The 22,731-nt window shown below is 46.8% G+C and overlaps 3 protein-coding genes across 3 annotated transcripts; all 3 read right to left on the bottom strand.

The window, feature by feature from the left end:
• Positions 1-163: 163 nt before the first annotated feature.
• Positions 164-1,673, bottom strand: ggcta (gamma-glutamylcyclotransferase a). The gene is made up of 4 exons (XM_062487032.1): positions 1,440-1,673; positions 1,085-1,230; positions 841-973; positions 164-625 (listed from the first exon to the last, which is right to left on the bottom strand). Exons 1-4 carry the CDS (start codon positions 1,548-1,550, stop codon positions 500-502), a joined length of 516 nt encoding a protein of 171 aa, XP_062343016.1. The 5' UTR covers positions 1,551-1,673; the 3' UTR covers positions 164-499.
• A 577-nt stretch (positions 1,674-2,250) lies between these two features.
• Positions 2,251-4,642, bottom strand: snrpd1 (small nuclear ribonucleoprotein D1 polypeptide). Its single transcript, XM_062487012.1, has 4 exons — positions 4,487-4,642; positions 3,962-4,038; positions 3,527-3,718; positions 2,251-2,475 (listed from the first exon to the last, which is right to left on the bottom strand). Exons 1-4 carry the CDS (start codon positions 4,498-4,500, stop codon positions 2,399-2,401), a joined length of 360 nt encoding a protein of 119 aa, XP_062342996.1. The 5' UTR covers positions 4,501-4,642; the 3' UTR covers positions 2,251-2,398.
• A 3,050-nt stretch (positions 4,643-7,692) lies between these two features.
• LOC134040742 (ankyrin repeat and IBR domain-containing protein 1-like) lies at positions 7,693-21,886 on the bottom strand. The gene is made up of 21 exons (XM_062486801.1): positions 21,711-21,886; positions 19,674-20,082; positions 18,220-18,391; positions 17,973-18,104; positions 17,557-17,742; positions 15,824-15,941; positions 14,980-15,191; positions 14,790-14,878; positions 14,536-14,680; positions 14,144-14,298; positions 13,947-14,035; positions 13,451-13,581; positions 12,969-13,103; positions 12,503-12,589; positions 12,321-12,387; positions 12,095-12,240; positions 11,689-11,867; positions 11,103-11,154; positions 10,783-10,839; positions 10,496-10,619; positions 7,693-10,353 (listed from the first exon to the last, which is right to left on the bottom strand). Exons 2-21 carry the CDS (start codon positions 19,859-19,861, stop codon positions 8,945-8,947), a joined length of 3,873 nt encoding a protein of 1,290 aa, XP_062342785.1. The 5' UTR covers positions 19,862-20,082; positions 21,711-21,886; the 3' UTR covers positions 7,693-8,944.
• Positions 21,887-22,731: the final 845 nt, after the last annotated feature.

The raw sequence follows: 22,731 nt of genomic DNA, 5'->3' as shown, positions 1-22,731 counted from the left end.
GCACTTGGCCACAGTGTATCTTTGTTGAACAGGTTGAAATTCTATTCAAGTAAACAGTTGATTGACAGCAGATGGCTTTTAATTCTTTAATTTTGGCACAAATATTCCTCCATAGTTGACCAGGTGTTATGTGGGTGGGGAAAAGAAAATATGAACAATGGTAATCTGTAATTCCCGGCATTGTGTTTATTGTTTGCTCATGTTTTGCCACCAATATTAACTATTTAAAAAATGTAATAACGATAGTACTGGTTTATTTTATTTTTATTTTTACATAGTCTTTATAGAACATTGAAGATAAATACAAATTAATTTCACTATTAAAAGTTTTTAAAAAGTAAAGTATAAGTTAATTCTTTTTACCAACACACCTTTAGATGGTCACAAAACAGTGCTGTGTTGCCCATCAAATTTGACCAATCCAGTCAGTACAAATAGTCAAAGCTTTCAGTCCATATAGCCTAGCTAATCCTGTGTTCCAGCTGCTTCTGAGCATCCTCTACTTCATGACTGTAGCGATCTGGTCCAGGATGGAGGGTCCGCTGTAGTTGTTGGTCTGCACAGCCTGCAGACGCTTCTGATAGTCGGAAGGAAGATTGTTTTGCTGGGCACCTAAACACACCACCTATACAACAAAGCGCAGCACAAATCTGTCAAGAGGTGTAAATGAAGATAGCTAATAAAAGTTTCAAAGCAATGGCTTTCTACAAAGAGTGTCTCAGAGAGATAGCACATTTTCCTTCAACTGTGCATAATAGGTCCAGGAGTGCATGTACACTATCACGTTGGAGACTTGACTGCTCCCATATGACAGGAGTGATATATGTGTCTGTGTGCTACCTGTTTGTACTGTGGGGAAGGAGGGCAGGCATGGAAGTGGTTCATCTGATAGGTCCGACAGAACACCGGGCCACCATCCGTCTCCACAGTCACCTGAAGGGGGTAGTACATTCCCATGTCCACTCCCTCCTGCCTACGGGCGCACACACAGCGAGGCGTCATTATCTTTATTCTGGCCACGATCATTCTTAATCGACAATGTGAGTGTGTCTGAAAGGAGGTTGTTGTAATACATGTAACTCACTTGTCCAGGCTACCAAGGTGTTGGTTTTCCATTTTCCAAACCACCCCCCATACCTCCAGACCAGGGCTGGCCTCGATGGTAGCCACTCCACCATGCCACCGGTTGTCCACATGCTCCCCCCACAGCCCAAAGTTCAACACATGGTCCTACAGAAAGGAAACACTGTTCAATCTACTAGGCAAACTCAGAATCTTTGTTACTTATTTACAAATACAATAGCTGCTATGGTGCAAAAATGATTATCACTGAAAAGTTACACAACTGCCGGTTATACTGTTTTTTTAAAAGCTGGTTAAAAAGGAATGAGTGTTCAGTATGTTTATGAATTTGTTGACATAGTCATTAAGCTACCAACCTTTAACCGACCCGTGTACTGAAATATCGCAGACGGGTTTGCCAATTGTAGTCTTTCTTTCAATAAATTGCTCCCAAAAGCAAAATACATGAAGTGACCATTGTCAGACATGTTTTATGGAAAACACTACCATTAAAAGATCAAGGGTTTTGCCAAGTAAATAAAGTAAATCACTTATCAACCCGTTTTCACCATTCCTGTCCAGTTAACCATCTTCTTTAATGTTATGGCAGATTGCAACAAACGTTTATGAGGTGCATCATCGCCACCTTCTGTTCAGGAGTGTGACCGACTTCATCCTTCTAGCAATGTGGGTTGATATGATTTTTTATAGACCTTTGATAGGGGGTGTAACGCTACACAGCTCACAATACAATACGTATTACGATACTGGGTGTACGGTACAATACGTATCACTATAATTTGAACATTTTAAATGAAACCGAAATTCAATTAACAGATTTCCAAAACATTCAACATTTTCAATAATTTTCTTTGTTGTACATATGATTTGTTAACTCAGTTCAAGCGATGTCTGAGAATGCAATGAATGCACACATGACGCAGGTGCAGAGTAGGTCGCATGCTGGTAGCTCAACCAATAGGATCAAACGGACATCATATTGTAAAAATATTGGCATAACTCTACGATACATATTGTAAAATGTTTGTATTGCGATATATTTTATCACTTTATGGAACAGGTTTATGGTCAGGTCCTCAATTCAGGAGTCTTCTGGAACAATGTCTCAGGTTCACGCTGCTTGCTTAGGCCCATTCACACAATTTTATGATTAGATTGCAATGAAGAGGCTTACTTTTTTTTTTTTATCCAAAGGAACATTTTAATGTACAAAATCAAAAAGACAAGAGTATGAATTCAAAGATTTCCTTTGACAAAACAAGAAAAAAAAAGTCCTGTACAATCAGTGGGAGATGATTGAGGCTGCATCGACAGATTATCTCCTGGGACCACCCCGGCCTCTGCCCCTTCCCCTGCCACGGCCCCGGCCCCGACCTCGCCCACGTCCAGCCACTACAGAGGAAAGACAAAACGAGAGTGGTCAGTGATTGCTTCAGCCAAGTTGCATACTGAAAACCTAACAAAAGCACTGTTCTTACAATGTTGCTGGGCCTGTCTACAGTCAAGCGTTACCATATCATGACCAACATTGAACTCCATCATTTCTCTCTGTGGGTAGCAGAACTGAAACTTTCTAAATTGCTCGAGCAGCTGTGTGATCATACTGGACTGCACAGACCCATGGAAGAATTACCTTTCATGGGAAATATCCCATGTAAACATCTCCAGTTTCAGCTCTTACCTGAAGCCACAGACCCCTGGCTACTAATGAAGATTTGCCTAGTTTACCTTGAAGGTGATTATGATCTTACAGCTGGATTTTGTACTTCGGACTGATGAAATAGCAGGTGACAGTGACTAGGTTGTTCAGACTTAAATTGACATTGCTCAGTAAATGTCCTCACTGGGCCAGATAAGATGTAAAGAAAACACCAATTAGATCAGACTGAATTCCTCAGGCTCGTGGTCAGGAATCTCATTTAAAAATGAGATTTCCATCACCGATTAAAGAGGTAGATAGTCCAAATGCTGTATAATACATCAATGATAAAGACTGAGAACGTCCGAAGACAGATTGAATCAGACTAATTTGAGTCTTGATCATTTTCCACAAAATATATTCCATGATAATGATACCTTTGAGATGTACTGTCGATGGTTATTTTTGAATGAGTTTTCCTCTAACTACAAAAACACTACATGGACAGCTAATTGTTTTGCAGATAAACGCATTGGTACATATTTCTACACAAAGACTTTAATATTTCATAAACCGTGCAACAGAACCTTACCAATACAATAGAAACCGCAATGGCGAACGAGAAGCACATTTTGACACCTTTCGTGTCTACGTACGCTGCTGCAAAAACTGAGGAGTAAGACAAACTAAAACTGCCTTCTGAACCAACCCTACCTAATACACCAAGCAGCTTCTGTTAAACAACTGCAACCTTTCATGGCTCTTTTTCTCTTCCCATCTGCCATTTCTCTGTGTTTAGCTCACCTGCTTCTCTCTTCTTGGACTTGACTTTGGGCTCTATGTCCACCAGCAGGGTGTCCAGCGGCAGGCTGTCTGGCAGGATAAAGTAGCGGATGTTGTTGCCGCGGATGCTGAGGGACTCCAGCTGGGTGGGCTCCCTGTTCTTCAGGGTCATCTTCACCGCCTTCAGGTGAGTGTTCATGCTCACATCCACACCTGAGGACAAACACACACCGTTTATAGACTGCTTCATAAATTATGTCCTTTTCATCACATTCAAGTGAGATAACAGACCATTGATAAGTTCCTTTCAAATTCACACACACACACACACACACACACACTTTAGTTATATCTATTTACAATGTTGCTTCCATCTCTCTGCACAATAGGTGCAGCTACAATGGAGACGAAACCAGAAGTCAGCATAGGCTAAGCTAACAAGGCAAGATTCCTTACCTGTAATAGTGCCGTGGACTTGGGTGCCATTTTTGAGTTCGATGGTCACAGTCTCGTGACTGAGTTTCATCAAAAACCTGTGGTAGGCAAAGATTCGATTTGAACATGACTTAAGCTACAGACCCCTGAACAACAGCTAGCCAACAAATTCCAGATTGCTTACACGATGTTAGTAATAGTCGCTAGGTGGCTACTGCTGTTCCGGGTATCTTGCAACAAAGTGAACTGCAAGCCAGCTACTATAGCCTACTACACTGAGATAGATTCCTGCATATCAGGCATGTGTGGTACTGAAAACACACATTTATTGAATGCATGGAACATCGAAACGCAAGCAGGAAAATTCTTAAGTATGAAAAACTAGCTAGTTTCTTCTTCTATGGCTAACTTGCTTGCCGCTTCCCGCCTCGTACTCAAAACAATCAAGACAATATCTAAAATCTAAACCCATCTAGTGCCATCGTACATTTTTCCTCAGCATTCATCATAACATACGATAGAACGTTATTTCATGGTAACACTTACCGGACTAGTTTCATGTTAGTGATGGACTGTAGAGACAAATCCTCCACAAAATTCAGAAAAATTGCAGCGTACAAGTGAGAACACAGGCCGCTGTTGAATGAATTACGTTTTGGACGCAGAATTATTTCGTCATTGACAGCGACTTTACAACCTACTTCTTGTTCTCTGGGTTTTTACGTCAGTTGGCATCTATCATGTTGCAATACTGCCATCTGCTGGTTTATTTATATCCAGCACAATCCAGATTCTCCTTATTTACAATTATCCTTCCAGAAATTCAGATATCTCCGGCCTTGTCCGGCTATATACCATATTTCAGAGTACGTTTGATCCCCACTCCTGACAGTCCAGTTTTCTTCATTTTAATTAGCATGTCTTGCATTTCCGTTTCATATTGCTTAGGCTACAATGAATTAATAGTGTACATGTTCTACAGTTTCCGATAATAAAATTGAACTCAAACCATTTGAATGCACTCCCATCATATGGAGTATACTGTTTAACTTGATGTGTCCTATTCTTAATCTAGACATCATTACTTGCTCTTTCTTATTAAGATACCCTCCTCAGCACCCACCCTATTTTGAATCACATGCAAATGTCGTCCCTTTACCAGTTAATCCCCATTGTTGACCAATATTCTTCCAATCAATGCTTTTCCCCTCTGATTTTGACAACTTAATGTTGACCTCCACTAGACCTTTTGTATCAGCCTGTATACCCTCTCCTTTCCTGCAATGCCTTTTTGACCTGGAGCCAGAGGCGTTGTTAGACATATAAAGCTCTACTGGGGCACAGGCCCCTATTCATATCCCTTTTTTCTTTCAAGCTTGCTGCGCACAATGCACTACTAGGCTATAGAAACTCCCCTTGCTCAACCCACTATACAAAAGTTCAGGGAGGCAAGTTTGATATCAGCTTTGGCAGGGACATCATGCGTGCATGCACATTTTTTTCGCTATCATTTGAGCACAAATACAGTTTTTTGAGCTTCATGTAATATTGTTTTTATGTTTTAGTTAAAATACGATGAACGGTAGGCCTGTCATTTAGAAACGTTCTTTAGTTTTGTAATGTTGTCTTAGCCAACCTCAATTCTGACTTGTGTGCAGAGTCCGACACCTGGACTTCTGTGTGCGTGCTGCAGTGGCTATTTGGCAAGATCAGAAGAGCGCGCTAACATGGAATTCTGCAGGTATGGTTTTGTGTTTTCGGTTTAAATTATTTGATTTTACAAGCGTTGATTGGGATACAGCATTTATTTTTTCCAGGATTATTAATGCAACGACTAATTAAGTAAATTGTTAAAACTCAAACTTTAGATTTTACTGGGGCACAGCATATTTATACTGGGGCACGTGCCCCAGTAAAAAGGGTCTAACGACGCCCCTGCCTGGAGCCCACATGAATGGGCTTTTTATGTTTTAAGTAATGTAGGCTACAAGACGATGTAGTCGGCTGTGTCCCTGCAATGTTTGCATGCTGTTCGCAGCAATAGGCCTACGCCCATGTACGCCTACTTACTTTGTTTAATGTGAGTAGAAAGCCAGCGCTTTGCGATTGGTTAATACGGCAGAAATATATGCAATAAGTTGTCTTTGACTGTCAATGGACATCGACCAAACCATAAAGACGTCGTATTCAGTAGGCTAATTAAAATATTCTGACGAGCTAGCCAAACTCTCCCTAGTAAGAATATTGCGTGTTGCTAGACAACTGTTGTGTTTATCTGACTTGTAGGCTATGTACAATTGTTGTTTATTAAAGAAGACTGCAATAATACATGTTCTTTTTTTATTGAGAGTAAACTTTGCACTGATACTTTCACTTACAGTAGGCCTATGGTTCACACATCAAACATTGCCTCATTTTATTATGGACTGATCAGGAATGTATCAAGTATAGAGAAGAAGCGCAAGCAGGCCTAACATTAACATCTGTAGTTGTTTAAGGAACACACAAATTAACTGGAGTAGAAAATATGACAGTGTTGACACATGAAAAACAAATTGGAAAAAAACTAAACATGTAGCTGGCTACAGGATTCAACTGCTAAACTAATTATCCAGATTTAGACAGCGACCCAACTTCTGTTTCGCATATGAACGCGCATCCTAATGCGCCACATGTAGAGCTTCAAACACACACCCTGCTACTCTCCATTTGTGTTGATAACAGCACTGATGGCACTCTCTATCATCGGTTTGGCGGAATGTTCATCTCAATGCATCAACTCAATTCTTTTAGAACCATGTGCATTGCTCTATTGGACCACGCTACCCCTTTACCACCAAACATGGAACGGGTTTGGTACCAGTTCGCGCACATATGAACTGTTCGAAGGATCTCGACCAAAAATGAATGAATTTTTCTTACCCGAGAAATAAGATACTTTCCCTGACCTGAAGTTAGAACTGTCACATCAGTGGGCGTGTCATATTCTACATGTTGGAAAGAGGATGGAGAGGCAGTGGAGAAGACAGGTGAGAAATAATGGGGGGAAAGAGCGTGCAGTAATCTGCCGACGAAACCCAATGCTTGGTGACGTTCGTCGTCTCCTGAGTTTCAGGAACAGCTAGAAGGTAGCATGAGAAGAAGGAAGCTTTATGTAGAACAAGTCGAAGAGTAGGATAAGGCTGGGTTCACTCAGACCTAAGGACAAATAATTAACCCCTCAAAAATAAGAAAAATAAGAATTCATCCACCGTTGATGACACATCATTGATTACAATGAATCCGCTCCAAACAGGTGAAAACGCGGGCTGGTTCGCTACATAGCACCAAGGTTCCAAGAATCCTGAACGGTGAAAAAGGGGGTCTCAAATGACAACCGTATCTGAAAGTGTAGCCCTCTACCCAAAAGTAGCATGGGAGTAAGGCCTGGTTTATTTTTTGCATAATAAAACCTGCTCCAGGTACACTTTCACAAAAGTAGAAAAATCATTAAATAAGAGGGCCAATTAAGACTAGTACCGTATATGTATATTGCAATGCATAGTGCAACATCTTCATTGACAGTTGATGCATTAAGGGGAGATTCAAAACCGTCCCATATGGCAGATGCTTACACTTCCATATCAACACAAAGCAGAGAATATCACACTCTTGTACTCACAGATCAGACATCAAATAGTATCACTCCAGAAACATCTGGGGCTTTTGATGATCAATGTTTTGACTGTGGTGAGAGAGCCACATTTGCCAAGAGCAGTAACTAACCCACTGAGAACCATGAGGGCCGAATCACCAAAAAAGGTCAACAAGTCAGCACAATATTCAGATTCTGCAATGGACATGTTGGAACCAAACAAACAGAAAGCCTGGATGGAGTGTTGAAATGGTTGATTCCTCAATTAAGTCCTGGTCGGTCTTTGATTATGTTTCTTTAGTTTAGTCCGTTTTGCCAGATACGTTATTAAATATGTTATGCCAACCCCGGCTGTTGTGCTACAGGGTGTAAACGAGAGACGTTTGAATACAGTTAAGTATCAGTAGTACTTGGTTTGTACCGTCAATGTTGAACCTCTTAACATGGCAATAGACACCTAACATATGTGCAGTCATTGATCATTTCAACATTTGAGTGCCATTTGATAAATGTGGAGAAACATAAAAATAAATAAATCAAAACTGTTCATAAATAATGATTCAAATAAAAGGCACTCTGACTAATAGCGCCGGCCTTTCTGGAAAATGAGATTTAATCTCCACAAAGTGAACCTGTAATATAGATGGAGTGGAATAAAAAAAAACATAAAATAGAAAAGGGCCCCTTATCTACCCCCAATCCCCGGATCACCACCACCAAGGTGACAACATACTATTGAGACAAATACTGTCTGTTTATCAGTAGTATCAATCAATCAATCCATATGAAGTCCAAATCAAGTAACCATTTCAAAACACCCTAGCCCACTTAAAAATGCCCATGTCTCATGACCCGACAGCAGGACTGGCCCTTGGTGGTAATCCTTTCATTCATAATACCACTAACCACTCATAACAAACCCCCTTCAATTGGAGATATGTGGTTAGGCTACTACAGGGATCAAAGTGCACATTTCAGTTGAGCCTTTTTCTCTGCTGCAGGTCAGAATGCCTCAAAGTCAATAATGTCAATGTTTTTAAATTTTATTTTCATTAACAAGGAGCCTATACGGGAGACAGGAAGTCAAACATAAGAGGCGGCCAGAACAGAACAAACCAAAGTTGCTTTTGAAGCAGCTAGAAAGGCTCTTTCCGTCGCACGGATCATGACATCATCAAAAGTGGACGCCCTCCATCGTCACTCTCCCTCTCTCCGTCTATATGCCCCTCTCACTTCCTCCGTCCGGTCTCTGCTAATCTTTCCTGCTTTGTCTCTCGAAACAAATCGGTCTTTTGTGTGCCGTCACACCAGGCGCACTCACTCCACCTGCACCTCAGGTGGCGGCATCTGAGAGAGGGCTGCGGGCTGTTTCAGTGGAGCTCATGGTCCGCCTCCGCGGGAGCGTCGCCTGCGCAGAGCGAATGCGTGTCTGCTACATCTAGCAACAGGTCCACACACTCTTCCCCCTCCTCCGGCCTCTCCACACACCTCTCGCATTCCAGCTCCAGCGTGCTGGGTCTCAAAGCTTCAGGGCTCCCTGGACAGGGGGAGCTAGCCTGGCCTCTGCCTCCCTCCGGCTCACTGTCCTGGGGCTGCTGGACCTGCGGCGGGACCTCCATGCCATGGGTGGAGGAGGTCTGGGTGTCTGGCAGGTCCTCTGCCTGGTCTTGCGGGGAGAGTTCAGGGGAGTCTGTCTCCGTGGTGGGCGGGGTGTCAGAGGGGAGCAGATTCATGTCCTGGGGGCAGTTCTGGGGGTGGTACCAGGCCATGATGGTGTCCAGTAGCTGGGTGCTAGCCGTGGGGTCCAGAGGCTCCAGGCAGTCGGGGTCGCTAGGGGTGAAGGCGCCCCCCGGGGGAACCACTGGAGACAGCAGGAGGTCTGGGAATGAGAGGCACAGCTGGACAGGGGGTTGGGAGAGGGGGGTCGGGTTCTGGTCTAGGCTGTAGGGCGCAGTGTGATCGGGGTTGCTTTCTGGTGCATTTGGGGTTGTAAAGTCGGGGTTAGGGTTGTGTGTGAGTGCACAAGGTTTAGGATAGTCGGGGTTAGGATTGGGTTTGGCGTCGAGTGTGTACGGTGTGGTCCGTTCCAGATCAGGAGCGTACAGGCTGGAATGGCAGTGACTCTGGCTGTGGTTGCGGTCATAACTGTGGTCCGGGGTTCGAGCAGTCCCGGCGTTTCGGTCCTGCGTGTATGCCGTGATTAAGGTGCTAGGGTCCACGTGGTCGCGGTTGCGGTCGTAGCTGCGGTCGGCGGGGATGGGAAGGCGGTTGTAGAGGTGGTCGTGGGGCGAGTAGGGTTTGGCGTGCGTGTAGCCGTGTTCTAGGTGGTACGGCGTCGTGATGTTCCCCAACTTCATAAGGCTGTCTCCCAGCTCCAGCAGCTCACCGCAGAGGGTGGGGGGAGGTGGGGGGACGGGGGGGAGGTGGTTGTGGGAAGGGGGGAGGGGAGGCGTGCTGTCTGTCCTAGAGGGGGGGCGGGGGGGCTCTGGGAGAGAGGAGAGGTGGGAACCCGACGCCCCCTCCGTCACAGCTGACCCCTCCCCCACCCTGGCACCGCCCACTCCTCTCTCCGGCATCCATTTCTCAGTCACCCTTCTCTCCGGCTCCAGCACAGAGTCCGGCTCCAGTCTGGCTCCTCGGTCCTCCCGTCCTCCCTCTGTCCCCCTGTCTCTCCGGGACTCCTGAAGGGAGAGCTGGATAGCCAGGAGGATGTTGGGGTCGTCTTCGTCCATCGAGCCCAGTGCTCGCCTCCTCCCTTCTGCAATCCTCTCCTGGCCTTCTGTCACAACACACGCACGCACGCACACATCGTTTATGTTAGATGGGATGGGATCACACGTGTTTGAGATGAGAAACAACCGTATGAATCCTGAAGCACATTCTCGTTTACGTGTGTGTGACTCCGTGGCAGTGTGCTGTACCTATGCTGTCGCTCCTCCTGTTGGACTCGGGGGTGTTGCTGTTGCTTCGGAGGCTGTGCAGACTGAGCATGTCTCCCCTGCGTCTCTGCCGGTGTCTACGACGGTACTGGATGTCTGCATACTCCTGCACAGCAACACAGACGTCACTGACCTGAACACCAACCCCAACCACCATATCCGCTCCGGAACAACTTATTGAGATTATTCACTCAGGCGATTGGATGTGAAAGATGCCTGGTGTGGGTGTATGTTGTGTGTTTTGTGTGTGTGTGGGGGGGGGGGGGTACCTGTGTCTGTCTGTCTCTCTGTTCTTCTCCTCCAAGCACAGAGTGACTCCTTAGCATCTTAATATACACACACACACAGTAGATATCAGCTGCAGACATTGTAGGTGTAGGGCTAGACATGCTAGGCTTAACGCTTGCATACACTCAAACATCTTACTGCCACCAAGCTAATATGTATCCAGTATATTACTGAGGTTGTAATGTGTACTTGATGACTAAATGAGCATTACAACTGCAAGTGGGTAGCACATGTGTACCAGTGTGTTAGTGAGTTTATTAGAGCTATAGCAATGATTTATAAAATGTTTGTCTAATCTTACCTCAGGGGATGCAAATCCAAGGTACTCCCAATCCCAGGAACCAGCAGGGAAACTGTAACACACAAATTACTTACAGACACACTATGCATATATATATATTTACATTTAGTCATTTAGCATATATATATGCATAGTGTGTCTGTACAATTTTCTCTAATAAATAAATAAATACAACTTAACCTGTAATAATAATTCCTGACCCATATGAACTAGTACTTTACAATGCTATTTATGTAACAGAAATACGTATTTGAGAAATTGAATAATACTGAATAATTCACAACTGAGAATAACCTAAGCTAAGAATAACCTTTATTCTTACATGTACATATTGTACAAAGTGACTCGTGCTGGCAGTTGGGTCTAATGGAGTTTGATGGAGTGCAGTGTCCGGATGCAGCTGGTTTTACAATCAATATTTTGTCAGGGTCTAGTATCGAGTCTCCTTACTTCCTGATCAGGGTCTATTATCGAGTCTCCTTACTTCCTGGTCAGGGTCTAGTATCGAGTCTCTTTACTTCCTGGTCAGGGTCTAGTATTGAGTCTCCTTACTTCCTGGTCAGGGTCTAGTATCAAGTCTCCTTACTTCCTGCGGGGCGCCTCAGGGGAGTCGTTGGGTGCCACACCCCTGGCAACAGAGGCCAGGAACTCTGCCCTCTTCTGCTGCACTAGCTGCGCGGCACTGACGATCTTGTGGCAGGGCGTCCTCAAGTACGGCCTATTAACCTTCTGTGCCAAGTCCTCCACCACCATCTCCAGATCCGTCTGCACACATGCCACACACACACACACGACATGGAACACACTCCTGCATGGATACTTAAACTACTGCCGAGAGCAAGGAGAAATCTCTCACTTGAATGTCTGTTTACAAGAGAACATAAAGCATGGCCATCTTATGACCGCGTCTGATGGATTTGAGAGCTGACAATTATTAAGCCCATCCACAAGGCCGTACACGCTTCAGGGTGTTTGTCCGCTTCGACACTCACCTGCATGAGCTCAAAAATCTCCTTCTGCGTGCAGCGTGGCTGGAGGAAGAAGCCATAGGGGTAAGAGCACTTTAACACGCGCCGCGTTTTCAACAGCTCACACACGCCGTCCTCAATGAACCTGGTGTCTGGAGCAGCGCCCTCACCTGGATACACACACACACACACCTTAGGACATCTCATGTACCGTAAATGCATCGCAGAGAACAAATGTAATATTGCTCACGTCCGATGAAGGCTCGGCTGAGTTGCTCCATTTTCTCTTTGGCAGTTTTCAGTAGTTTCTGCTCCAGCTGAAACCGAGAGAAACCAAAACCATCAGCATGAACATGTGTGTCGCTACACTGCGCGCAGCGTGGATACGAGGCGGCTCGGGAAGCTGACGTTCGGAGCGCGTGTGTGCGTTACCCTGTAGCTGTGTTCGTGGTTCTTGTAGCGTGTGTAGTAGTGCATGAAGCGGTCCAACTCCTGAAAACTCTTGTGCTTCTTTTCAGCCTGGAACAAAAGAACACTCGATGCACAGTCTGCTTGGTGCCGGTGTACGAAACAAAAGAACACTCGATGCACAGTCTGCTTGGTGCCGGTGTACGAAACAAAAGAACACTCGATGCACAGTCTGCTTGGTGCCGGTGTAGGAAACAAAAAAAACACTCGATGCACAGTCTGCTCGGTGCCGGTGTAGGAAAGCGAGTGCGTGTGTTTGTCGGAATACATTTCAGATATCCTGTGAGGGTGTGTTGTGACAGGGGGGGGAGGGTCAGAAACCCGTCAGCACCACACCGGCGCTTCAGAGCCAGGCCGTGCATGACTGGTCAGGACCATGGACAGGACCATCCTATGGAGGGGAGTCTCCTCTGGTTGTGTGTGCGTGTACCTCCACGGTCATCTCCTTGGACTGCTCCTCCAGCTGCTGGATGACCTCGTAGCGCGTGCAGCGGTAGTAACCTCCGGTGGACGAGCTGTGCTTCTTCCACTCCTCCAGACAGATCCAGCAGAAGTCGTACTTACACTGGGGACAGAAGACCACGGCAAGCTAGTTACACTGGGGACAGAAGACCACAGCAAGCTAGTTACACTGGGGACAGAAGACCACAGCAAGCTAGTTACACTGGGGACAGAAGACCACGGCAAGCTAGTTACAGCGCCCTGGCTGAACCGAGGTCAAACGGAAACATCGAGTTAACAAGTAAACCAGTTACATTCCCAGCACAGTCCCTTAAGGGGTTAGAATTCTCGAAACAGCGGCATGTATTATGTATTGTACACCGTTAAATATTCAGTATATACATCTCGACAGCTATTCAGACATTGTATCATTCTGTTAGAAGGTGCGTGTGAGCGTGTGTATCAGCACACCTTGGCACACTGCATGTGGTTGCAGCCCTCGTTCTTCTGAATGGGGGACTTGCAGTTGGCACAGGGTTTACAGTTTGTCAGCAGCCATAGGCAGTTGGCGGCATCCTCGTAGGCATCACTGACACCAGCTACTGTAAGGACACACACACACACACACACAAACACACAGACAGACATCAGTGTCTCCAAGGGCCCCACGTACGGAAAACCCCACGTGTAAACTGCTGCATGTACTGTGGTACATGCAGCCTGCGCTCCGCAGTGTGAGGTGCATGCAGCCTGCGCTCCGCAGTGTGAGGTGCATGCAGCCTGCGCTCCGCAGTGTGAGGTGCATGCAGCCTGCGCTCCGCAGTGTGAGGTGCATGCAGCCTGCGCTCCGCAGTGTGAGGTGCATGCAGCCTGCGCTCCGCAGTGTGAGGTGCATGCAGCCTGCGCTCCGCAGTGTGAGGTGCATGCAGCCTGCGCTCCGCAGTGTGAGGTGAGCATGCACACGTACGCTCCTCCGGCTTCATCTCCGACACCTTCTGGAGCCACATCCTCCACGTGTCACAGTCACACGGCTCGTGGGCCTCCCCAAGGCACTCCCTTCGCGGACGGAGGCGGTAGACGAGAGAGGGAAGGGTTAGAGAGAGCTGCAGGTAAACCAAACATACCTCTGAGTGTGTGCGTTTGTGTGTGTTTGTTTGTGTGTACCAGCAGAAGAGGTGTCCCTTGCCACAGTCGACGGCGGGGGAGGGCAGGAGGGGGAAGGCGTGGGAGGTGCCCGGCCCAGGCCTGGTCAACCGGACGGCGCGCTCACAGCGCACCGCCGGGCACCAGCGGATGGCAGGGTTGTTCTCCACAAACGCCTGGAGTAGCGGGGGAGGACAGGAGGAGAGAGAGAACACGAGAGAGACAGAAAGAGTTGAGGTGTTTATGGGTAGGGGGTGGGGCAGGGGTGGAGAGGGAGAGGGAAAGCAGCTACGTCATGGATGACGGTCGAACGGCATGAACATTGGTGATTAGTGGTTAGAATGCAAGTGTATCTTGAAGTAAGTATACATTCTGTGTGTCCTGGACATATGTGTGCGTGTGCGTGCTTGTACCTTGATGTCGAACTGCAAGTAGCGCTGGTCCATCTCTCGAGACACCACACTCTCAATGACCTGGACCGGCACAAGCTGGTAGCAGTCATACGCTGGGCAGAAGATGTTGTGAGCTTCTCCCTCCTGGATCTTCACATTCAGGAAACTGACACACACACACGCACACACGAAACTTAGTCCCTCATTAGCCTTTTTCACATTTGACATCTTCCCAGTGACCCTAGGACACACACCTGCGTTATACAGGCACTTACCCTTCCCAGCATGCTCGGCAGAACTCGTGGCCACAGGACATGTCCACAGGGTCCTCGAACACAGAGATGGCGCACAGGCAGATGCCACACTGCAGACACACACACACACACACACACATTAACTCTCACAAACAGGCTTCCAGGAGAAACCGTATGGATTCAAAAGGCTCCGTCATCACGATAGACCCACCTGCGCCAGCCCCTCGTCTCCTGGCGTGAGGCAGCTGTCGGTAGGGGAGGTGAGGGTGAGGGTGAGGGGGGAGCGCGGGGTGCGCGGGGAAGGTAGCGTGTCCCAGGCGTTGCAGCCGCTGGGCGGCGGGGCCGGCATGGACACCCCAGAGCGCTGACAGCAGTCCTCCGCATCTGACATCCAGGCTTCCAGAAGCTTCTCCCTGTCCCAGTCTGGAGACAGGAAGTGTGGTTAGGCCTCATCCCACGAGAGGGAGGGCTGCTATGCTGGATATCAGCGAAGTGCTCGTCTTCAGCACTCTACGGCCAAATCACAGCCGTGTTGATATACTGAATAACAGTTATTATGAAAGATGGAGTAACATTCAGAAGGAATGAGTAAGATAGGAGGATGTGAGTGATGGAATGAGTGAGTGACTGTTTACCATTTTGTTCTAAGACATTTGCCTTATTATTTCCCTTTGAATCAAATATTTTCTTTTTCGTACTACTCCAAATCGCCAATATCATTTAGTCGTGCAAATTCAATTCAAATGATCACGACAACGAGGGTGGCATGAAGATACAGATTCCAGCCTCCAACGTTTAGGTATGTAGTCATGCATTCTGCCACCAGGATGTTATCAGCTCTGTCTGATCTGATAACATGGTCCTTTGTGTCACCATCACATTCTCAGCGTTCCACCCCCCGGTAGCAAACATTTCAAATGCACCCCATGACGCAACATCTCACATCCTGCCAACCCTCAGGTCAAACGAGGAACATTGGTACACCCAGATTGTATCTGACGGACATACTTTCATGTTGTTAACACACACACACACACACGGACACACACACACACCGTGAGCTCGAAGCAGGGCCTCAGCGGTGAAGAGGGGGGCCTGGAGCATGTCTGCCGTCTCCACTATCAACATGTCCTTTAGCTTCCTGAGGTCCTGCAGCTTCAGCCCCTCGTAGGGCTGCGGGGTCGGACAGAAAGACAGGCACTGAGTGAAGGAGGGGGTCAGTAGGGGGTCAGTCCCAGGAGGTGTTAGTCAGCTGTGTAGTAATAACCCTCTAGGTGAATGTGAGTTGTAATAAGGGCTAGTCCTAACCCTCTAGGGGAATGTGAGTTGTATAAGGACTAGTCCTAACCCTCTAGGTGAATGTGAGTTGTATAAGGGCTAGTCCTAACCCTCTAAGGGAATGTGAGTTGTATAAGGGTTAGTCCTAACCCTCTAGGTGAATGTGAGTTGTAATAAGGGATAGTCCTAACCCTCTAGGTGAATGTGAGTTGTATAAGGGCTAGTCCTAACCCTCTAGGTGAATGTGAGTTGTAATAAGGGCTAGTCCTAACCCTCTAGGGGAATGTGAGTTGTATAAGGACTAGTCCTAACCCTCTAGGTGAATGTGAGTTGTATAAGGGCTAGTCCTAACCCTCTAAGGGAATGTGAGTTGTATAAGGGTTAGTCCTAACCCTCTAGGTGAATGTGAGTTGTAATAAGGGCTAGTCCTAACCCTCTAGGTGAATGTGAGTTGTATAAGGGCTAGTCCTAACCCTCTAGGTGAATGTGAGTTGTAATAAGGGCTAGTCCTAACCCTCTAGGGGAATGTGAGTTGTATAAGGACTAGTCCTAACCCTCTAGGTGAATGTGAGTTGTATAAGGGCTAGTCCTAACCCTCTAAGGGAATGTGAGTTGTATAAGGGTTAGTCCTAACCCTCTAGGTGAATGTGAGTTGTAATAAGGGCTAGTCCTAACCCTCTAGGTGAATGTGAGTTGTATAAGGGCTAGTCCTAACCCTCTAGGTGAATGTGAGTTGTATAAGGGCTAGTCCTAACCCTCTAAGTGAATGTGAGTTGTATAAGGGTTAGTCCTAACCCTCTAGGTGAATGTGAGTTGTATAAGGGCTAGTCCTAACCCTCTAGGTGAATGTGAGTTGTATAAGGGCTAGTCCTAACCCTCTAAGGGAATGTGAGTTGTATAAGGGCTAGTCCTAACCCTCTAGGTGAATGTGAGTTGTATAAGGGCTAGTCCTAACCCTCTAAGGGAATGTGAGTTGTATAAGGGTTAGTCCTAACCCTCTAGGTGAATGTGAGTTGTAATAAGGGCTAGTCCTAACCCTCTAGGTGAATGTGAGTTGTATAAGGGCTAGTCCTAACCCTCTAGGTGAATGTGAGTTGTATAAGGGCTAGTCCTAACCCTCTAAGTGAATGTGAGTTGTATAAGGGTTAGTCCTAACCCTCTAGGTGAATGTGAGTTGTATAAGGGCTAGTCCTAACCCTCTAGGTGAATGTGAGTTGTATAAGGGCTAGTCCTAACCCTCTAGGTGAATATGAGTTGTATAAGGGCTAGTCCTAACCCTCTAGGTGAATGTGAGTTGTATAAGGGCTAGTCCTAACCCTCTAGGTGAATGTGAGTTGTATAAGGGCTAGTCCTAACCCTCTAAGGGAATGTGAGTTGTATAAGGGCTAGTCCTAACCCTCTAGGGGAATGTGAGTTGTATAAGGGTTAGTCCTAACGTGGACTGTGAGTTATGTTACTGTTGGCTCGAAGAATTTAGGTGAAAGTTGAACTTGTCAACTTGTGTGTTTACCTCCTTGCAGCGCAGTGTGTTGCAGTTGGAGCGCGTGCTGTTGCGGGTGAGCGTGTGCTGGGAGAACACCATCTGGGACTCCAGGCTGAGGGCCAGGTCTGTGTGGTGGCACCGCTCCGCATGGTCGCACGGGGTCAGCTTATCCTCGTCCTCCACAAACAGGCTGGCCTCCCCCTGCACCAGCAACTAGGAAGGGGGGAGGGGGGGGGGGATAAAGAAGGCGGTGGGGGTGACGGATGTGGAGAGGGTGGGGGTGAGGATGTAGGGGGATAAAAGACAGGGAAGAAGGAGGGGATAGGAGGATGGGTACATGTATGACAGGAGTGAACATGGTGGTGTTTCAGGTCAAGCCCAGGTCACACGGGCTTTCGCCCTATCAAACACACACACACGCACACACCTCAAAACACACGCACCTCCACACAGCTCTTCATCCCTGCGGCGGCGGCGTAGTGCAGACAGGTGCTGCGGTGGTTGTCGGTGGCGTTCACATTGGCCTTCTCATACTGGCCTCTGTCCAGACGTGCTCCGGTCCAGCTCAAGATCATCTGAAGAGGCACACACACACACACACACACAGAACAAATTACCCTTCTGAAAACCACTCGTTTTTCTCCACCCCGGGGGACCCAGATTGTTCCGTGCGTGCGTCTGTGTGAGCACCTGGAGGCAGTCGGCCCTGCGCTGCTCGTCTCTCTGCGGGCGGGCCAGCCTGGGGGACAGCGCCCCCTCTGGCAGCAGCAGGATCTGGGGGCCCTGGCACAGCACGTGGAGACACGTCTCATTGTGGACATTCCTCTTGTTGGGGTTCCCTTCTTTACTGAACAGGAATGACCTGAGGAGGGAGGGAGAGACACACAGACAGACAGACAGACAGACAGACAGACAGACAGAGAGGAGTGGAGAGAGCAATAAAAGAGATTATTAAAAACTCTAAACAACACTGTCAAACAAAGGGGCCATTATAAAGTTCATGTTTTAAAGTGCTGCAGCTGCACTCTTCAAAGAGAAAGAGGGAGGGAGAGAAAGAAAGAAAGAATGAGGGCATCAGAGAAAGAGAGCGCAGTGGAGGGGGAGAGAGAGAGGTCGTTCACTACCCTCTGCTCTAAGTCTAAAAGATAATGGATGGACACACGCCCTCACACCAAAAAAAAATAAGCTTACACACACACAAATAAATCTAGCCCCTTCACAAACAGACTGCCACTGCAGTCCTGCATAAGTCATTAAACAGCTCCCATTTGTCTATCAAGGGCTCCATTTCCTAATTACATCCTACCATACATTTCCATCCCTCTCTCCATCCCTCCTGTTCACATCCTCCTCCATTCCCCTCGATTCTCTCGACCCTCCTCCTCATCCGGCATTATAATGCTCAATCCAGTAATTATAGTGTGCCGCACAGGGCAGCTTGAAAGTATGAAACCTCCATTTCATAGAGCATGTGTATGAGTGCATGAGTGCATGCGTGTGTGCTAAACAGTAGCAATTGTGTGACGCCATCCTTAAAAGGGATTTGTGGTCTCTGCCAAGCTGAAAAAACGCACATCTGATGACCCTTTTCGTCCGTCTACCATAGGCTGCATCTGATCTGCATCTCCGTCCAATCTTGTTTCATCTCCCAAAACACCACAGAGAGGCCCCACCCCTTCCTCTGACAGTATGGCCTGGCAGGAAAGGCCTGAAATAGACCTATAATTAGCCGTCCTTTAATCTGCGCACGCACGCATACACACACACACAATACGTTATTAATACTTTCCATACTTTTCTAAATACATCCTTCCAAGATAAAGGAGGAGTGGAGAGCTTGGGAGTCACATGACCAGCTGTATTTCCATGGACAGGCAGGGATTTCTCTCACGGCAAAGACAAGTATACGAAAATTGTCTTCTTACTTCAAGATTCCGTTATTTTCCTCTTTTCCTTCAATTCTCTTTTCCTTTCCTCCAGTTCTTCTCCCTCTCCGCTATATTTAATGCACTGTATCTTTCCTCATTCCTTGACGAATCCAAGGGTAAGACATTGACAGCGCGTGTCACAAGCTACTTGAGCAAAAATTCCACACAGTATGCAGGTGTGTGTGTCTGTTTGTGTGTGTGTGAGTGAGTGGGTACCTTAGCAGGCGGGTCATGGCATGTCTGCAGGCGTAATGCAGGGCTGTGTTGTGCTGGTAGGGTTCTCCGTAGGAGGCGTTGGGGTCCAGGCCATCCCTGAACTGCGGGTTCCCTTCGTACAGCTGCCAGGCCACGGCCTCGTCACCGCTCACCAGCGCCTTGCGGAACTTGGTGGCCGTGTTCCCCATGGCAACCGCCAGAGGATGGCACTTGGTCCAACGCTGCAACTTCTACTGCTGCTGCAGCACCTCTCCTACTACTCCTCCTCCTGGTCCTCCTCCTCCTCCTGCTGCTCTTCCTTCTCCGCCTCCGGTTCCTCTTCCTTCTGCTTCTCCTCCTCCTCCTCCTCTCCCCTGCCTGATCCCACCTCTCAGAGTGACATGACCACTGCTATGGCAACACTTCTGCCCTGCAGGACAGATGGAGCAGGAGATGGAGACACAAAGGAAAGTGGTTAAAGAGTGACACAGTAAGAGAGCAGGGGGAAAACGAACGGGAGGGCAGGAAAAAATTGTCAAAGAAGAGGGTGAGAAATAGGAAGAAAAACAGGGCAGATAAAGAAGGAGATAGGGCGGGAGGGCGAGAGAAGGAGATAAGGGAAGCATTAATCAATCAAGTTATCTATCAATCAACCCAGCGCTGCAATGTTATCTTGGAGAAGGTAATCCATAGTTTACAAACCAGTCAATAGCCTTCCACATGACAGCAAGTTTTCTCCCATCATAACACTGTGTGTGTATGTACAACAGGATGTGTACATGCTGTATATGTAACCATGGAGGGCTAATCCTCTGAAACTAAACCAGTTTGCTTGCTTTTCCAAAAAGAGAAGCACGAGAATCACAGGAATGGCCACTGGCTCTTCTGGCTTCAGGGTAAAACCAATTTGGTTCCACATGTCTCAGTCACACAAAGACACATACACAGTCTGTTCAAATGGCTGCTGGTGTCCGACAGAGTATAATTACTGTCTCCATTCTCAGGCCATCTGTGCATCTCAACAATGACCCTCTATGGTTCTGCTGTTGGCTATTTGTTGTATTGTAAAACCCCCTCGTATATCCGTCTCTCGTTAGCTTGGATTTCACACACACACGGGTGCAGACGCCTAAATTCCACTGTTGATGGCCATCGTGGGTGTTTTTTTTACGTTTCATTTTATGCTCCAGTAAAGCCTATTCTAGACAGTGTGGCCACACGTGTAAGAGCTTGAGTGTGTGTATTTGTGGGGGTACTATAGTTTGTAGGTCACGCTGTCTGCTCTGCTCCCAGTTCCATGCTGGCTGGTTTACTTCCAGCTCACTTCACCCCCTTCTCTGTATCGGACTGTCTCAGAGGAGTTACGGAGAGACCGACAAGATTCAACCATTGACCCATCTCCCACGGTGTGTCAATGGTCACATGTATAGATTAGAGAATTAGTTAATGATTTAAATAGTTCATGTTAATAAGTACATAAAAACAATCGGCAAATTAAGGAACTGTTTAAGTCAACACCTTACTTCTATAAGCATTGGGAGGGAACCGCAAACATTAGCCTAGCTGTTATCCTCCTTGTAACTAGCAAGCTGCTAGTAGGATACAGCACACTGAGTACTTCTATTGCACTATTGCACATTGTACTTTATGTGAAATGCTCAGCATTTATGGAGAGCACAAACAACGTATTGATTTCAGAATAGCTGGTCTGTGCCCCTGCCCCGTACACTTCGACATCCTTTGTTCGACGCTGTCAGTGTCATAGGAATGACAGGCGAACGTAGGCTACAATTCAGATATGATGCATTTGATTTAGAGAATTCAGAGAAGACTGACCGGTCACGCCGACCTAACCCCTTCTACTTTATACATCGACGGAATTGTGTACGGATTCATACTAGATACCTAGTTTGCTTTTTGGCTAGCACGCAGGAGCAAGCTCGCAACTGTGTCTCTGCCGTTTGCGTCGCAAGCTAGCAACATAGCTAGCTAGTGGCATGCCAACAACACACAGTCAGTGACAGCGTCAACCAACCACAATATTTTGTATTTACTTACACGATCTATTCTCTTAGTCGCCAGTTGCACATCCAAAAGAAATACGAGAGAGGAGCGCCATTATCTGGTAATCTAACGAGCGGCCTCCCAGTTCCCCCACCATCATCCTCCTGGTTTACTTAGCCACAGACTGAACCCCAATGATGCTGAGCCTGGGGACTAGACTGATGCTTGTGTTTTTGTTGCTGCCAGCCCAGAACGGCGTAGTGCGCATGTGCATGACCAAATGTCATTGGCCCGTTTGCGTCTGATTGGTCCATTTAAACGTACGTATTTAATTATGGGTGCGTCTCATTATCCATTATACTACCATCCTAAATGATGCCACAAAAAGATTTAGCATGTCCCATTGGATATAACAGAGACTATAAGAGATCATATCCATGAAGAGTCCTCTGTAATGTCTGCATTATGTGCATATCCATGATACAGAGCACTGTTGTATTGGCAGGTTGCGAACACATCCAGACAGCAATTAAATTAAGTGCAGCTCCAGAATCGGGCCATAGGTGTCAGCAACTTTTCGTTTGGTTTAATGTCGTGATGGGCATTCCGGCTCTTTGACTCAGCTCACTGAAAAGAGACGGCTCTTTTGGCTCCCAAACGGCTCTTTAAAAAATAAATGTTTTAAATATGACTTTGACTATGATAGGTGTGAAAACAGTTCGAATTAAATTATTAAATGAAATCGTACTCTACCTTAACCACAATGTCTTTAAAAATTCATTGATTTGTTATGGCTCTCCTCCGAGTTTTGACTACTCAGGTAGTCAGGTGGCTGAGCGAATAGGGAATCGGGCTAGTAATCAGAAGGTTCCTGGTTCGATTCCCGTGCAAAATGACGTTGTGTCCTTGGGCAAGGCACTTCACTTGCCTACTTGCCTCAGGGAAATGTCCCTGTACCTACTGTAAGTCGCTCTGGATAAGAGCGTCTGCTAAATGACTAAATGTAAATGTACTCGTTTGACTGTGTGAGTGTGAGTTGGCTCGGCCTTCCCTCATGCAGTATAATTGGTTGACA

This window comes from Osmerus eperlanus, chromosome 20 (assembly GCF_963692335.1).
Source record: "Osmerus eperlanus chromosome 20, fOsmEpe2.1, whole genome shotgun sequence".
In the NCBI taxonomy this organism is placed as follows: domain Eukaryota; kingdom Metazoa; phylum Chordata; class Actinopteri; order Osmeriformes; family Osmeridae; genus Osmerus; species Osmerus eperlanus.
Note: the sequence above shows the minus strand (reverse complement) of the source record. Positions and strands in the feature narration are given on the sequence as shown.

Excerpts from the sequence above, each read along its gene's own strand:
- ggcta (XM_062487032.1), bottom strand. The coding sequence starts at position 1,550 with ATGTCTGACAATGGTCACTTCATGTATTTTGCTTTTGGGAGCAATTTA. Across the intron at positions 974-1,084 it reads CACCTTGGTAGCCTGGACAA|GCAGGAGGGAGTGGACATGG; the intron begins GTGAGTTACATG and ends GTGCGCCCGTAG. Across the intron at positions 626-840 it reads CTTCCCCACAGTACAAACAG|GTGGTGTGTTTAGGTGCCCA; the intron begins GTAGCACACAGA and ends TTTGTTGTATAG.
- snrpd1 (XM_062487012.1), bottom strand. Across the intron at positions 3,719-3,961 it reads AGTCCACGGCACTATTACAG|GTGTGGATGTGAGCATGAAC; the intron begins GTAAGGAATCTT and ends GTTTGTCCTCAG. Across the intron at positions 2,476-3,526 it reads GTCCAAGAAGAGAGAAGCAG|TGGCTGGACGTGGGCGAGGT; the intron begins GTGAGCTAAACA and ends TTTCCTCTGTAG.
- LOC134040742 (XM_062486801.1), bottom strand. The coding sequence starts at position 19,861 with ATGGGGAACACGGCCACCAAGTTCCGCAAGGCGCTGGTGAGCGGTGAC. Across the intron at positions 18,105-18,219 it reads GCAGGGCCGACTGCCTCCAG|ATGATCTTGAGCTGGACCGG; the intron begins GTGCTCACACAG and ends GTGCCTCTTCAG. Across the intron at positions 10,620-10,782 it reads AGAGAGACAGACAGACACAG|GAGTATGCAGACATCCAGTA; the intron begins GTACCCCCCCCC and ends GTTGCTGTGCAG.